This window comes from Sturnira hondurensis, unplaced genomic scaffold, assembly GCF_014824575.4.
Source record: "Sturnira hondurensis isolate 20B ecotype Veracruz unplaced genomic scaffold, ASM1482457v3 Scaffold0018525, whole genome shotgun sequence".
Taxonomy (NCBI): domain Eukaryota; kingdom Metazoa; phylum Chordata; class Mammalia; order Chiroptera; family Phyllostomidae; genus Sturnira; species Sturnira hondurensis.
In genome coordinates this window covers 8,550,659-8,568,317 of record NW_028091156.1, presented here as the reverse complement: position 1 = coordinate 8,568,317, position 17,659 = coordinate 8,550,659, and the positions used below count along the sequence as shown (strand labels likewise).

At 44.0% G+C, this 17,659-nt stretch overlaps 1 protein-coding gene across 1 annotated transcript in view; it reads right to left on the bottom strand.

Moving 5' to 3' along the window:
• Positions 1–17,659, bottom strand: part of USH2A (usherin) — a 530,092-nt gene that overhangs the window by 130,174 nt on the left and 382,259 nt on the right. Inside the window, exons 50-55 of the mRNA XM_037069500.1 lie at positions 16,345–16,566; positions 9,430–9,656; positions 7,500–7,704; positions 4,762–4,959; positions 4,079–4,233; positions 1,954–2,152 (exon numbers count right to left, since the gene is read on the bottom strand). Of these exons, the coding sequence (XP_036925395.1) occupies positions 1,954–2,152; positions 4,079–4,233; positions 4,762–4,959; positions 7,500–7,704; positions 9,430–9,656; positions 16,345–16,566 (1,206 nt within the window). The remainder of the gene's footprint in view (positions 1–1,953; positions 2,153–4,078; positions 4,234–4,761; positions 4,960–7,499; positions 7,705–9,429; positions 9,657–16,344; positions 16,567–17,659) is intronic.

The following is a 17,659-nucleotide window of genomic DNA, read 5'->3' as shown; positions in this document are numbered from 1 at the left end:
GCATTACAGTTGAATTTGGTCTGTTGGCATATAAATGCTCATCTCTAAAAAATGCAAACCAGTGGAATTGGCCACGGTTCAAAGTCAATGCCAGCTAAATGGACAGATAGTGTAGGAAGAAGAAAACTCCCTCACCTAGTATCCCAGTTTCTTGGGAAACGTTTACTGGTACCAAGTCTTCGCCTTACCAAGTGCGCCTTAACTTGGCTTTCAAAACTCTGTAATTAACTTCCATCACCCACTCCAAGCCACGCTTTTAGCTTCTGTCCCTGCGTGTTCTGTAGTGTTCTGTTGTAGCACTGGATACACGGTATTTGCAGTTATTCCTGAACTTGTCACTGTCCCCTAGGACTGGGAGCTTAAGAGTAGCAATTAACTTGAATTATTTTAGAGCACTTAGTAGACTCTCTCGAACAAGGCAAGCAGACAACACATCTTACTTTCTTGGGGATGAAACAGTATTCTGATTTTTTTTACAGAGGGGACTCCAAGACTGCCTCCGAGTGGGTCTTTCAAAAGTGAATACCAAAACTACCCCTCACTTAATCTTAGAGAAATATGATGAGAATCAAATGAGTCAGAAAACAAATGGTTCTTTAAGGTGATAAAGCACCAGCTGAATGTAAGGTTTTATCATGGAAAACAATGCTACGGCAATGATTTTTTTGAAGGTTTTGATTCTAACTGATATAAGACCTTAAGGGACACACTGGATCCTCTGAATTGACAAGGGTTCTCCCCATGTCCATTCTCATCAATTTTGGATTTTGCTCAGGACCTTCAGACAAGAAATGCAATGTGCTGGTCCCAAGTATGTATTAAGCACCTCCTGCAGGCCTACGGACTTTTGGAAGACAGAGGAGGACCTGCCGATAAGTGCTTGCTTATGTGTCAGGGAACTGTGGACTAAGAGTGGATCGCGATGGATTTATTTCTCCACCTGTGCCTCCTCTAAAACAGGCTCAGACCCTCGGATCCAGACTTCTCTGTCCTTCTCCATGAATTTCATTCTCTCCAGGACCAACGTCCTCTGCAGAGGGGCAGGGCTCAGTGGAAGGAGAAGGTTCACTCAGGAAGCCGTGGACTGAGGCTGGGGACAATAGGGAGAGAGTAAAGGCTGGGAAACCCTGGTCTGTGGTCTCAGAAGCCAAACCTCTGCGACCCTGTGGAGTGATTCAATAGATCTAAATGAGGAACTAAGTTACTCAGTCTCTCAAAGAGCCCCTTTCTTTCAAATGGGGGGTGGTCATTCTCTATAAACAGGGGACGTGGTGGTGAGTTTGGGAAGCCACCCCTAGACGGAGTGCATCAGAAAAGGCTTCTCTCCCTCAGAAGCGACGTGCAAGCTGAGACATATCAATTATTATTCTAATCACTGCCAGTAATGATCTAACATTATAGTGTATGATTATTATACTCTTAAAGATAATTATAAACTGTTGTAATAAACAATACAAAATAATACCATTATTTATTGCTGTTAATCGTAACAACAACTTGTCACAACCAGTCAACTGTCAACTATTCTGTGTTTTAATTACCTGCTTAGCAGAGAAATGTTAGCCCCTGGCTGATTTGCCCCTGGCTGATTTGCCCCTGGCTGATTTGCCCCTGCCTTCCAACACACGCTTGGCGATCCTAGTCCCACTACCTACGAGCGTATCCTTGGGGAATGAAACCGCATCTTGCTGTTTGTTTGAAAAAAGTGAATACCCATGCAAAAACCCTACACATGAGAACGCACATCAAAGCCAAATATAAATTATTTCGGGAGTTATCTGCTGTTGTGGCTGATTGCTGCCAGTGTGGGTTCTCCTGTTCGCGTGGGTAAGTGGGCTCTGACCATATGTCAACAGAAGGCGTCCTTTCGAAGTGACCTCATACATCATCCGCTCACCCCTGAGAGGCTCGGCCCCCCTAACCACAATGACAGACTCTTTCGGTAGGTGTTACCTGTGACCGTATGCTGCCTCCTGTCAGCGGTGCCAGAGTAGATGAGACCTTCCCCAACCTGCTGGAGCCGATACTCTTTAATGACGCCATTTGGTTTCTCCGGCACACCCCAGCTCAGGTGCAGAGCATCTGCGTGGGGCACGGTGATCCTTGGGGGCGGGACACTCTGCGGCACTCCCTGGGTTGTAGCCGCGACCACCTGAAACATGGGAATTAAACAGCAATATATCGTGAGAGTACACTGGGTATTCTGATCAATGAGCATGTCACTTTTGTTTTAAAATGCTGATGTCTGGCCTGGTGTACCGTGAGCAGGGGATGGGAGAGCAGCCCTCACCCTCCTCCTATTGAAACAATAAAATCTGACCTTGAATACATTACAGGAGTCTCAGACTACCGTTTATCACAACAGGTTCAACAACAATTTTGACGGTGGAGTGCAGCCCTCAGTTTAAACAAGTCAAATCTGGCTGGCAGACTGTCTTCCCAGAGAACTCTTGAGAACCCTCTTCCATATGGCCCATGAGTGTCTTTGCATTTTAACAGCCTGATTTGGTGCACTGTGAGCACCAGTAAATATGGAGCAAAACCCACATCTGAACGTGCATGCATATAATATGCTCTGAACGGTATAAATGGGCAGAGTTTTTTTCTGTACCACCGATGATTCCCAGGCTAACTCCACAGTGTATGTATCAATGTTCTAGAAAGAAGAATCAAGAGAGAAGAAAGAAGAACAAATCAACCAGGTATTTGTTCGGCACCGTCAAAATGTGACCGAGTTAAACGGCGTTGCATTTGTCTTTCTCATGGAGTTTCCGCTGACATCACCCTTGAACCCATAGTTTTGGCACCTGGTAGGCAGGAGCTGTGTCGGTGGAATCGGTCTAGGCCTCTTCAGACCCTAACTTTGGATCAGGACAATCAGCCGCCCCTGTCTCAGTGGTGACATGCTTCTGGGGGTCTGTGAATGTAAGGCTGAATGCAGCCTGACTGAAGGTTGTCCTTGGGTGGCCGTTGTACAGTATCTGAAGATGCCATTCGTCTAAGGTTTTTTTAACTTCATGTACAGAGCCAGCACTGTCCTGTGCGAGCTTGTGTTCTCCTGGGTGTCCTCTGACCAGGCTGGCTTCTGTGACAATGGCTCCTGTTTTCTGTCCCTCCCAGAGTGTCTGATGTTTTCTCCCTGTCTCCTTTGAGAGGTTTTCCCCCTCCACACGGTAACATTCCCCAGTGCTCATCCCCTGTGGTCTTCTGCTTGAACCGTAGGCAAGCTCTTGCAAGAGCCTCCCTCACACATCTTTCTAACAAACATCACTCACTTCTCAATCCTGCTTCTGGTAGATGTTTTCACTTAAACTGACAATATTATTTCCTTCCACCATTCTGCTATCTTCTCCATCCCTTAAACATGTAAACACGTCTCAATATTTTAATCTCGGCATTGAGCTTCTTTCGTTCTGTGTTATTTGCTTGCATGACGGCACCAGGACCCAAGCACCGCTCTGTCCAGATTCCTTGAAGACACCCAGGATTCATCCCTTTTATTGCTCTGCCTACAGTGGACCACTGAGTCCTGTCGATTTCACCCCCGATCCCGCCTGCTGTATCTTTCTGATGTTCTCCACTCCGAGCCCTGTCCCCTGAGTTCGGGTCTTCGTAATTTCTTGCCAAGGCTGTGGAAAAAGCCTTGGACATGTTCTCTTTTCTACGCCAGGCCCTTCTGCTATTTTCTCTGTTTTTCAAGAACAGGCAATTTTTTTTTTGTCCAAATGGTATTTAAATTGAAACCGTTTTACACTGAGTACTCGTTTGGGAATTATTATGAATTTATAAAAGAACATCTAAAACAAGTTAGTGGAGGAAAGTATGATTAAAAGGATACATGGATTCAAGGGTTTTTTTTTTAATCAATGAAACATTGATATTTGGATAAATCTTTCTTCCAGTGATCTCTAAGTTTCAGGCATAAGTATTCGCACTCAATCGAGACGCCAGATGGACACCCTATGTAACACAGTATTGAGAGAAACGTTGCATTTTGCCACTGGAAAAATCACCCACAACCCGGACATTTATCATCGCAGTGAGCCATTCCATCCTTGGTGGAAACCGTTCCCCATACCTTGCGGCTGGTGGCACAGCCAGCGACTGTGCAAGCTTTCAGCTGGTAGGAGTATTCCTGGAAAGGCTGAATTCCCTCCACATCAGAGAAGCTCAGTGATGTTCCCCGAAAAAGTTCCATTCCGTCTCGGAGAAGAATGTAGTAAAGGATCCTACCTACAGGGGGCAGAACAATGCTTGCATTTGAGGGGCAAATCCTTGACACTTTACACAAACAATGGACGTATCTTTGAGTTCGGAAGAAATGGGATGCTATCACATCACTCGATTTTCATTTGCTCACCTATTGCTCTACGTTCAAGCCATTCTTAATGATACCCACTCTTAAGGAGGAGACGGATTTTCAACATAGCCAATCAGAGTCACATAAGTTTATGTCCCCTCACTAGCAAACAAACTTACATTCCATACTAACACTATGTTGCCTTCCCACAACATAATTTGGTTGTTTGAAAGCAGCCCAGACATAGGCTGGGATTTCAAGGAAATAAAATTGGCTCAAAATTTATCAGGGCTAGCTATTTCACAAAATGAATGATTAGTTGGTATATACCTCATGTCCACTTTATCAGGAAACACTTTCTGGAAGTTACATGCAAGCCAATTAAATGTAGATTCACTCATTTTAATTCACTCCTGGATTGACACAACTATGCTATTGGTATTTTACAAGCAGCTTAGTACCATTTGGTTGTATAGGTTTGTTCCAGTTCAAGACGATTCCATCCTCAAGGCGATCCGTCTTGATCCACCGAGGGGGACTCACCCCTTGAGGCACATCTTCCTGTGTGCTGGCCCCAACAACTTGGCTGAAGCCTCGCCCATAGCCATTCCAAGCACAGACTCTGTACTCATACATTGTGTAGGGCTCCAGATTCACATCTAGACAGACAGACATTGAAGTACACCTTTAAAAAATCTGAATTAGTTTACCAGCATATTGAAAACAAACCTCAAAACCTATAAACCATTAAAAATGTTTGACCCTCTAATCCTATCCCTGGAAATAAAACTCTCACATCTTGACTCCTGCAATCATAAAATATATTTTCCCTGTNCACATCTTCCTGTGTGCTGGCCCCAACAACTTGGCTGAAGCCTCGCCCGTAGCCGTTCCAAGCACAGACTCTGTACTCATACATTGTGTAGGGCTCCAGATTCACATCTAGACAGATAGACATTGAAGTACACCTTTAAAAAATCTGAATTAGTTTACCAGCATATTGAAAACAAACCTCAAAACCTATAAACCATTAAAAATGTTTGACCCTCTAATCTTATCCCTGGAAATAAAACTCTCACGTCTTGACTCCTGCAATCATAAAATATATTTTCCCTGTTTCGTAACTGCAGAGATGTGGAATGGCGCTGACCAGAGAATGTGGACACACTGAAGAAATGCTTCCGAAGGAAAAGCCCTGGGCTAATGTGCGTCAGAGGCTAATGCTTCACAAGTTCTTGCTCCCTCCACTTCTGTAGGAGGCAGGCTTGCCAACGGTCTTTTATAGTTTCATTATGATAAATTTGGCCAATTCTTACAGTGTAAACACTACCTTATCAAATTATTACATGAATTATAATACAGTTGTTATAAGACGCGGGGCTTGAAACTTAGCTTATCATGGTTAGTGACTAAAAATGATGGCAGACTCCACAATCTGTTGCTTTCCTCTTCCACCAAGCTAGAACGCAGGTGACAACCAAAACAACCCTTCTGATTCAAACGGCAAAATCAACAACCTGCTGAGCTCTGTGGACTGGCAAAAACTGTATTAGCTAATCATCCACAGGATCCAATGGTGCCTCCGATATCGTAGTTTGGTTTTTAAAGCTTTAATAACTTTGCAAGTACAAATGCTACAATTTCAAAAAAAATGACTTGGAGGATTCTTCAGCTCTATTTTCCACTTATTGAGTGTGTACATGTGGATTGTGCATGGTGGTTTCGTGGGGACTCATTCTGAAGTGCAGGATCGGGACTAGAGATCCCGTCCCCGGTTGCTGGCCACTGGCTCCCTCTCTGTGTCTCCACAGGATTAATTTTCACTGCATCCACTTGGGTTGTTTGACCACATTCTTTGCACATGCACCTCTAAGAGTCAATTCTGCCCTGCCTACTTTACAGAACTGGTATGAAAATAAAATACAATTACTTATATGGCAGAACTTGATAACATGTTCATGGCTATCAAATGTAAGGGATTATCTTCTGTCTCCATTTTCTCTGGTAAGAAGGTATCTGCCCCTTGCTACCTGTGATGACCACCCATGGATCCTCAGATTTCCCTTGCATTCTAGCCAGAGACTACATTTCCCAGTGTTCTTTGCAGCTTGGTTGGTCACAAGACTCAGCTCTCAACAAGGGAAGGGGCATGAAGTGATGTGGGCTACTACGGCATCCCTCTAAAGAAATCACTGCCTTCCATTTCCGGCTGGTCTTATTCTAATGGGCTAAAACTAGGATGTGGTAACTCAGGCCGTCCCATGCAGAGGAGGACAGCACCTGAAATGCCATGAACCATGAAAAGGAAGGAACCTTGATCCCTGAATAACTAGGGGGCTGGGATGCCCAGCTTGGAAGGTCACTGTACTTTTGAATCTCTTTACTGGAGCAGATCCAACTATCCTTTGCTAGTAACTCTCATTTCACACTCTTCAAGCCTGTATCACATTTCTAATCTCAGGTCCTTACTCTTTCTTTCATTTTATTTCTTCTCCCTTTTACTCTCTCATCTCTTATCCTTGTTACTTTGTGTTCCTATGACGTTCAGTCTTTCAAAGAAGCTTCTAGGGCATAAAAGCATTTTTTTTCTTTACCCAAAAAGAATCATTTGTTGAAATTTTACCTTTCCTCAATGATCTCTTTCCTTGAACTTTTATTTTCCCTTTGCCAGAGTTTCAATTTTTTTTAAACTTTGTATCTCAAAATCATTTTGTATGTGATATGAGGTTAGTCTTCTAATAACAGAGGGTTTTGGTTTTTGGAGGGTGTGCATATTCAATATTGACTTGTTATTCGCCTCATTGTCCCACACGTTTGTCTTCAATAATTTCTTTAGCCAACAGTAACCCTCCAAAAATGCATATCATAAAATGTCCTTCCATCACTAAAAAGCTATAATATCTACTCGTTAATACATAAAGATAAACTGTTATTTTCTCTGTTCTTTATTCTCTACACACTTACCTTAAAATAGCATCTATCCTTATTTAAAGGTTGACTTAAAAAATATAAGCTACTACTAACTTTGCACGAATCCAGACTATACCTTTAATTATCTTGTAACTACCTGGCCCATAGGGTGATGGAATTAAATGATATTAGGCTGAGGAAAGGGAGATGGTATCACAGTGAAAGCCATCTGCATTTCCCCAACTCTCTCCACCCCTCCTAAGCCTGGGGCAGCAGCTCACGTTGTTACCTGTGAAGGAGAATGCGTTTGCGCGTCCTGAGTGAACAGTCTCTTCCACAGATGAACACATTCCTCTCCCAGACGCCTTCTCCATGGAATCCTGAGATGCTCTGATCAGAGCACACAGGTGGCTGGTGGAGTTGAAGTCACACCTGCCGCAATGCGTGGTGGCCTCCACAGAGGTCGAGCAGACAGTCTCACATGCTTTGGGGTCCTAGGTCAGGTAGTAGGGGTGGGTGGGTGGTGACAGGGGAAGGGGACTTTGCAGTTTCATTTAGACACACAAGGGGTCAACTTTTATGACTTTCAAGTGAAACTGTCTTCCACTAAGTTCACAAACAAGTATCTCAAAATTCATAAAAAAAAAGAAACGAAGGCAGTGTGTGTTCCACAAAGGGCACGTTTGTTGAAGGGACACAGATTTGGATTCAAGGTCCATAACCACGAGTTCCAGTTCTATGACCTATACTCCCAAAGCCTCAGCTTCTGTGGTGAGAAAATGGAAGGTGAGTTTAGCACGCAAGTCTGTTGTGCAAATCAAAGAACACCTGTGAATGCCTTACACTTGGTCATTATATTATAATTAGTAACAGTAGTCCTTACTGTACTATTGTTACTTTGACACTTTCCTAGTGGAGTTTGCAAGGAAACAAAGAATGGGACATTTGAGGACCTGCACTTCCTGTGGGAAAGTATGACTGATACGTATTTCCCACCCAAGCGTCAGAAAATCTAAATAGTTCATGACCTGCCATTGCAAGTATTAATCATCACTGTAAACCTCTTCTCTGATAAAGCTCTGTATTTTTATTTTATTTTAAATATTTTATTTATTTATCTTTAGAGGGGACGGGAAGGAGAGAGGGAGAGAAATATCAATGTATGGTTGCCTCTTGTGCTTCCCCTGCTGGGAACTGGCCTGCAACCCAGGCATGTGCCCTGGAACCCAGGCATGTGCCCTGCAACCCAGGCATGTGCCCTGCAACCCAGGCATGTGCCCTGGAACCCAGGCATGTGCCCAGACAATCAAAATGCGGCTGTTTGGTTCGCAGGCCTGCGCTCAATTCACGAAGCTACACCAGCCAGGGCAAATATCTGTATTTTTAAGAATTACTGATAAATACTAACTTGTTCTGATCTCAGAAAATAAAATATTTCATCATCCCAAATTACAGAGATAGAAACAAGTTAATGCAGGGTGGGGCAAAGGTAGGTTTACAGGTGTTCGTATGGAAAATAATACAGTAATTAATAAAGAACAATATAAGAATAAACCCTGTGTTTCCTGTACTCACAGCTGTGAACCTATATGTGCCTGCCCTGTAATCTTTGAATGCAGCTCCACTTCTGTAGAGAGATAACACCCTGTATTTAAAGTAATTGTTACTATTTAAAATTGATCTGCATTCAGCCTCTGCGTTGTGTAAAATAAGTTATTTTCCCAAAGTAAAGCTGCTTCAGGAAACGGAGTATGACTTCCATTTAAACACGGTGAACTGCACACCTGCCCTTCCCTCCTTATCCTTTTAAAGCTCCAGGAATACCAGTAAAGGAGCAGAGAGTGTGGAAGGGAACAGGAAGGGAACTCACACACACAGGGCCCTGCAAACATTTTCGGGAGCTGGGGGTCCGTGGACAGGACCTCAGCGACCATGTCACGTGACCAGGGATGTCTGTTTCTGTCCTTTCTCCTTGGGACACAGGCACCTGAGGGCTGGGCAGAGCTTCTCGAGAACTGCTCATCGTTACTAATTCCTTTAGAATTCATTGCAATAACATCCATCGTAGTGACCTCATTTGGTATTAATATGGATGTAATGTGAAAATGAATAATGCACGCAGGAGTTTTTGTATTCCCAGTTTAGAAAAAATAGTGAGGAACAATGTATTTCTCTCTCCGTTGCCACATCAGGCCTCTCAGAGCTTTTCTACCCATTACCTGCATCGTCGTCATTCCGGCGGAGATCTTGTCAGAGCAGACATATTTCAGGGGGTCATCGCCGACTCCACGACAGCATTTCTGGCCCTCTGGAACAAGCCGGGTCTCGCCGCGCGTCACCGGCACCGGGTGGTTCTCTTTAACGTGTGCTTGAGATTCTCCACTGGAAGCTGAGCAGCATATGGTACCTGACACATTCACATAATCCTGCCCACAGCAGAGCATCCCTGCAACGACCCAGTGTTATCCATGAGTGTGCAATTTACCAAAGGGAAGGGAGCGGAGGGCGCTGTAAAGTTTGCTCTCAAAATGTCAGGGGCTGCCGCGATACAATACTTCAGGTAGTATTGTATCCCTCCCATGGTGATTGAAACGTGCAGCGGGGCGTCTCCCGTACCAAACGCACGAGATGATGCTCCTAGAGCCAGAGAACACACAAGAGGAAGTGGTTCAAGAGCGTCCGGTGGGGCCAAACTTCTCCAGGCTCCACAGAAAAGAGATCCAATTGCTCTCATGAGAACTGCCGCCCCCTGTGTAAGGACAGCAGGGTCTGGCAGAAGGCAGGGTAGTCAAAAAGAGGGACTCAGAAGAAATCTCTGGAAGTTCACAGGGGAGGAAAAGTCAACCCCGGCCCTCTGGCAGAGGAGGACAGAGTGGAGAGGTGGCCCCTTTCTAGAATGGGGGAGGCTACAGCAGGAGTCTTTAAGTTGTTGCCTGGTTTTGTCTAGGGCAGAGGTGTTAAACTCATTGTCACCAGGGGCCACATCAGCCTCCCGGTTGCCTTCAAAGGCCTGGATGTAATGTTAAGACTGTATAATTGTAACTACTTTTTAACTAGGTAGAAACGAGGCACTGGGCCAGAAAAAACAAGGGGGAGGGCTGGACTCAGCCCATGGGCCTTGCGTTGGCCACCTGTGCTCTAGGGTATACATCTTTGCTTCTTATGGATCCAGCAACAGCAGTGGCCTTTCCCTCTCTATGAGACAGACTGGCACCCACTGAACGTGTCTGGGATCAGGCACACCCCTCGGCCATGGTGCATTCTAGGCCCATCGTGAGACCTGTGTCAGAGGCCGGGATAGTGGCAGACCTTGGAGGCGACGTCACTGATTTCTACATCCATCGAGGACGTGTGTACTTGCAAAACCAAATGAACTTCTTTGCCCTCCCCAGTTCAGCTTAACAGCCTCTGTCCACACCATTTAGATCTCACCATAGAAGAGATGCATCAAAATTCAGGCGTACAAGCCTGAATTAATAAACAGTTCTCTGGCATCAGATTAAAGCTAGATATTAAGGTGCCTGCACCCCATGTTACAGGCCTGTATCATATTACACAGCAACGTGTAGCCTTTATAGTAGCATGATGTGATGATTTATGTTAATTAGGATTTTGTGTATTTATTATTAGCCCTGACTGGTGACATAAAGAAACTCAACTTCAACGTGCCGTGGAGTCCTGAAGTGTTTAATCTGGTCTGGGACAAACACCTACATTATGAAAGACGCTCCTAATAATAGACCAACGAGGTTTACATGCTTTAAAAACATCATGGAATCTAGATGCTGGCTTGGCCTAGGCCTTACTTAAGAAAGGTGTTTACCCGCACACGACTTCAAAGAACTCTCTCACTGATCTTTGGCCTTTCAGACTATCTCCACATATTTAAAACATTTGTACTTAGGGTTAAAGATAGACATTGATCATAACTGAGTTTTGACATGCCATGTTTAAATGTGGTAACTGCTCAAAGTCCTTGTTTTAAAAGTAAATTGTTTTCCTTGGTGCTCTGTTAATCATTTTAGTTGTTTGAACATTGCTAGGAAGAGCTCTCAAAGAAAAACACACAGCAGCACTATCATTATAGTCTGAGTCTTGACTATGATGGGTAAATATCTCACACACTAAAAAGAAAAACCCACAACTTTGAGTGCTGTATTATTTGCATATTTTTCTGCAGCCTTCAGAGCAGACATGTAAATCTCCATCTTGGACTCTTGACTGCCATATTTTTTTCTCTAGCAGCTTTCTTAAAATAATTCATGTTTTATTTTCAAGAGCAATCAAAATCTGAAAACAGGCCCTTTAGGGAGCAGAATACTTCCTCTCTACTCTCAAATTCCTTCCTGGTTTCTCCATGCTTTGAGTATAAAGTCAAAATGCAGACGTTGACCTAATTCCAAACTCCTAATCAGTCATCTGATCGCTCTGAGGGACTTTTGCCAGGTCCACTAAAATGTCGATAATGAACTGTTTTTACACGAGGAAAATAAAAAGGGTGGGGGGGGGGAATGCTTTCTTTCATTTCTTCATCTTTGTTTCACTGGATTACAATTTCCAGCCAAGATGTCGCTCACTTAACAAGAAGTGACTCCCTTTCTAGTTGCTTTGGTAAACCATTACTTCTTTAATTATTATCAACCTTGTTCCAGTGTGATAAATTGCTAATTACTTAATACCCTAATCAGCGTTCATTCTTTGCACAGATAAACTGTGACAGTGCCATTAATTTAAATAGTAATTTCACTTAATGGCCAGAATGGCACACCAGATTTTTATGCAGCATTTTCTGAAGCTGGCATCCATCACTGCAGTATTCTGACATAAAGATGTCTGACGTGCACTAACTCACTTAGGGCGAGCAGATGTTCCAGAGCGGAGTTTGGGAGTCAGTCCCATGGTGCATCACTTCAGCATGAATGAGCTCAAATTCAGAGTCAGAGCATCTTTGGAAACTGCGGGGCAATAGCTTTTGACCCCTGCCTAATTTATCACACATAACCCTTGACTTTTGAACTTTGACACGCAGAATGCACGATTTTAAACACGCCCGAAGAAAAACAAAATAAGTCATGGATTATGGGTGGATTGATCTTTTTTTTTTTTTCCTAGAGGCTCTTCATTAAATTTATACAAAGGTCGAGTGTCTCTTTGAACAAGATACAGATGTTATCTAAGTGGTAGTGTATGCACTGAAATATTAGATGTTTATTCCTGAGATCAAAAAGCATATATATCAAAGGAGAATCTTTCCAAACAGCATAAATAGCCAGTGGACAGCGTCCACTGCATTGGAGACAACTGAGAAAATTGTGGAGGGAAGAATTTTTGGCTCGCATATTACAACCACTTCCGATATGTTTTTTTTTCCTGTTTCAATGAAGTTTTTTTAAATAATTTTTTAATTTAATTCTTGTTCAAGTACAGCTTTCTGTCTTATATTCCCAACCCTGCTATGTTAACAATGCTTATTTAAACGCCCAGGGCTGCCTCTGAAAACATGCACAGACATAGAGGCCTGATGCATTTCTCAGTTCTCAGATCTGCAAGACAGGTGTTCCACTTTTCTAAAGGAAGGACCAGCGATCATGGACCATGCTTTGGAGATTAGGCACGCACGGTACTAAAAAAGAGTCCAGATTAAATCGGTCCAGGACTAAAAACCAGAGTCTAGAACCAGGCAAAGCATCACGGAATTTTGGGGCTCACCATGGGAACCACACTTTGACCAAGGGATTATATGAGGCCTAGAAGGATGAAGAAATTTAAAAAGTTTTGCCATCAGTCCTTAGGACAAACGTGTACAATTGAGGGCGGAGCCTGAAAGAAAAGCACCGTATCTGCGCCTTCACCAGTAGATGGCGCTGCACCTCCCCCCTACCCAAAAAAAAAAACAAACCAAAAAAGGGCAGAGTACGAAGGCTCCCCCATGTCGTGGAATGTGCTATCCAGCATTTCTACATTATGCTTTTAAAATACCCAGAATGTCAAGGAAACCTTCCTGGGAAATATTCTCTCGATACCCTCTTAGAGGATGGAGTTGCACACTACACTTCCCTTTTGGCCAAGTTCCCAAATCCCATCTCAGGCCACTAGGAGTGGAGTCATTCACATGACTCAAGTCTGAGTCTAGGACAAGAGGGCTCAGTGTTTTTCTCCAAGCCAGTGGCAGCCCGGAGTGTCCCGTCAAAGGCTGCAGAGGCAACAACACGTGTCACAGAAATAAGGCAGTACGTGCCAAAGGTCTTCCATGACCAGTTTCTCGCAGCCGACAGAACTCCCTGTCCTCTTTGAATAACAGAGAGTCTTTAATTCTCATCTTTTAACACTGAAGGATATAATCAAGTCCAACCCAAGATGAATGGCACGAATGATAAAACCATATACGCAAACAGGAAGAATAAAGAGAGTAATAAAGAGGCTTAAAATATAGCCAATGAAAATGGTGAAGAATACATATCCGCCGAAATGACTGAAACGACGAGCGTGACTTCCATCCCGAGACACCTGTGTAACGCGCCTCCACGCGGCGGCAGCCGCCCAGAGAGAGCACTAAAAACATCAACGCTGCCCTAGCACTTCCGTCCCGACAGCATCTGTTAATTCACTCCATTTATAAAATACATATTGACAAAGACAACTGAACTGGGACCGGGGAGATTTGATTTGGTGTGAGAAAGTCAATTCAATGTGATTTCGTTAAAGGGCTCCTGCAGGCAAATAAAAGAGTTTAAGTAATAAAGTACATAAAGAGACGTTTTACGAGCCAGCCCGGTCCCGTGGCAGGATCGCAATGCCAGGCAGAGAGAGGGCCAGGCTTAGGGGGAAAACCATGAAATCCGAAACCTGGTGCAGAGGGTAGGGTGTTGCTAGGTTGAGGGATGATAAAGGGCCATGTGGATATTTGGGAAGGGCATTAAGGTCACAGCTGTTAGGGGTGACATGAGGGAGCAGAGGGAGTAAAAATGATGTGAAATGTGTCTCTTTCCAGTGAAACCTGCAGGAAGGTGAAGAGAATAGAAAGATTGGGTTTTTTTTGCCTCTTTAAAAATATCATCCCTTCAGTCCGCCACAATTACCAGAGTTGGCTGCTGGGGAGAATATGTCAGGAGAAATTGAATGCCAATCCTGATTCACGGGAGTTGAGGAACGTCACGGTTTGCTCAGGAAATATTTGACTAGCCCAGAATGTCACATGGCAGTAGGGAGAGGAGTGATTCTGAAATGGGGGCCCATGGGTGGACTCACAGCGTGTATGGAAGTGCAGGTACAATGCTGTCTGTGTTTTACATAGTATTATTCAAAGTGAGGGAAAGATGAAGAGAGTGTCCAGCCCCCAGAAATTAAGAACCAGCATCCTGGGGGTGGTAATCTGTAGGGCATTTCTTAGAACAGGTCTGTTTTCTTTTGGCAATGGGATTCTCACTTGTCTTCCCTTCATGTTCATCCTGCTGCCCGAATCTAATGTGCCTCCTTCAATCACAGCTCCGTTCATGGCCTTGACTCTCCCCTGAGGACTAGGGAAGTTCAGGCCCCTTCTCCTGCTCCGATGATCTGCATTTCCCTACACACGGTGCGCACTTCCAGTAAACCCAACTGCTGGCTTCCACTGGCAGATTGCTGATTTCACACTTTAGCTCAAGCTATAAGCCCTTCGGCTGAATGTCCCTTTTCTACCCACGTCTCAAAATCCTACTCATTGTTTGAGGTTCCCATCCAATGTTTTATTTATTAGTTTTAATCACCTGGATGGGAGTGATCTCTCAGTCTTAAGCATATGGTTGAATTTGTCCCCCGTATGGCCTGTGTTTAACCTTAGAAGTCCTATTTCCTGGATTACATGTATGCAAGTCCTTAAGGACAAAAGTGGAGTTTTGGCCATTTATACACTCACAAAACACTGAGAATGGCTTGCGTACAGTCATTAGACAATATATATTTACTGAATAAAGGAATATGGCAATTGACTTTTTTTTAAAAAAGCAACAGATGAACAAAGACACTAAAATGAGAGATTTTGCTGCTGCTTTAAGACTCAGATGTACGTCCCCGTGTCCCCGCCACAACAATGAGTGGTTCTTTCTCTAATGGGCCTGACTTTAGCTAACTCACTGGAAAGAGAAAGAGGTGCAGAGCTGGTTAATCCCAGCACAGAGTAACTAACTGGTTGCCATGACTTTCTGGTAGACGTAATCATTATGCCTTAACAACGTGGTTCTCAAAGTTTAGTCGCAGGGCCTGTTACACCTTTCCCGGTAACTGAGAATCCAAACAGCTTTTATTTATATGGGTTATACTGGGGAAGAACCTAACATGGAAAATTCTGAAATATGGTTTTACTCATGCCTTTAAACTAACAATAAATATGTAGCATGTTAGCATGTTTATGAAAAATGTTTTCCAGGCTGAGAAAAATTAGTGAGAAGAATGACATGGCTTTACATTTTTTGCAGGTCCCTCTCACGTCTGGAAGGAACCTAATTCTCCCATTCCCCTTCCCACCCGCTGCACAATCGTGGCACGTCACTGCTGGAAACTGCCACAGGACGCACATGCGAGAACAGGCGTGAAAAAGGCATGCAACAGTTTAGTATTATTATGGGATAGTTGTGGTGTCACAGGCCTCCTGGCTAGGAGTTGGGCAATATTAGTACCTGTAAGTTCTTACAAAGATTAACTGAGGTAATAATGCATAAAACACTGGGCATCATTAACAGCTAGATAGTAAGTACACAATGAGTGATAATTGTTGCCATTAATATTAGTGTTAGTTTAATAGCCATAGAAGAATTAGGGACCGAAAAACTGACACCCTGTCATTAATAGTGATTTTGTGTACTGTTTCTAGTTGCTAGGCAGTCTTTTCTGGACACAGAACCGAGGCATTTGTGTGTTTGTTTTTCTGGTGGTTATGACAATTTTCAAGAAGAGTTTTGATCTGTTTTTGATCTGACATAGAACATGGGAGATTGCATTTTTGTTTGCTATACAATATGTACTAGTTGTTGCATTTGACATAATTAATGTGAACTTGAATAACAATAATTATTATCATTTTAATATCTAAAACACATCTCTCAGCCTCTCCGCTTCTCATTTTCTCCATCTCCCGAAAGGCAGACAAGGCCCCTTACCCGGCAGGCGGCTGTACACCAGCCCCTCCTCGGCTCCCCCACAGCACTCAAGCTCTTGGGGGACGACCTGTCCCCCGCAGCACTGCTGGCCATGGCCATCTCGAAGCCTCCCCGCGCAGCAGATCTGCCTTCCCGACGTGGAGTAGGGCGCTCCGCCACAGCAGGTGTCCCCGAGGCCAGCGGCCGCCCGGCGGTGGTGTTCGTCTGGACAGCACACTTCCCCTGCCAATGAGGACAGCAGCCATCACTGTGTGAGTTAGAAAAATATGCCTCGGCTCAACGCTGAATTTGATCACCACCAGCCTGCAGATGCTAACCGGCTAAGAGAGTCCCTAGGACGAATCCTGAAATGGTGGAGCTGCAAACACCTTAATGCAACTTCCAAATTTCTGCATGAAAGACATGGAAACAGGTGTGTCCACTCACATAAATGCATGCCGAGTTTGAGGTGAGGCTATGTCGGCTAGTTCCTTTCTGACCCCCGGTACCTGAGCACTTTAGGCCTGGTGATGTGGGTGGTGGAGAGACATGACGGAAAAAGCTTGCCTACAAATACTTTCCCTATGCAATGGTGTTGTTTGGGGGGTGCCGGGGGAGGGATGTGAATTGAGTCAGAAATCAACTCTTGGTTAGTTTGGAATGCCGATGATTGTAGTTTCTGTAACCAAACAGGATACTTGCAATGGGAAGCTTGATTAAATGAGAGGTAGTAAAAATACTGTATTCAAGTCAGCACACTGGGATTTTGTGGTGGACGGTGAATTCCACGACTGTAGTCATACCCACAGTTCCCTTTGCATGATATTCTGGGAAACATGAGATAAAAATAATCTTTTTCTCTCGTGCTCTGACACCAAAGAGTTCAAATAATCTAAATATCAAAATACATTTTTGATATTTTTTTGGGGGGAGGTATAAAGAGGCTTCTAAAACACAGAAAAACTCTAAAAGAAAATATTTAAAATTACTTTCCCTCACGGATACCTTAGAAAAGACTAAGGACACCCCGGGGGACCTGAAATTCAACTTCACCTTTCCTTTCTGTCTCATGACCCAGCTCTGCGCTCACCTCCCTCCTGGGCACCCCCAGATGCTGACTTCCTCCCCACCTCTTGCCTTATTCCTTCTTTCCTCCCTGTACCTTTAACAGACCCTCTTCTCTTTCCCCTGTTACCCCTTTGGACAATATTCTTTCCCCTTGGTCATATTCCAAGCAGTGTGTGAGTATGATAACTGCCTCAGTCCACAAAAGACTGCCATCGTCTAGCTAGTGACTTGCCAGGTCTTCCTGAGTTAGGGTGGTTCCCTCTGGCTG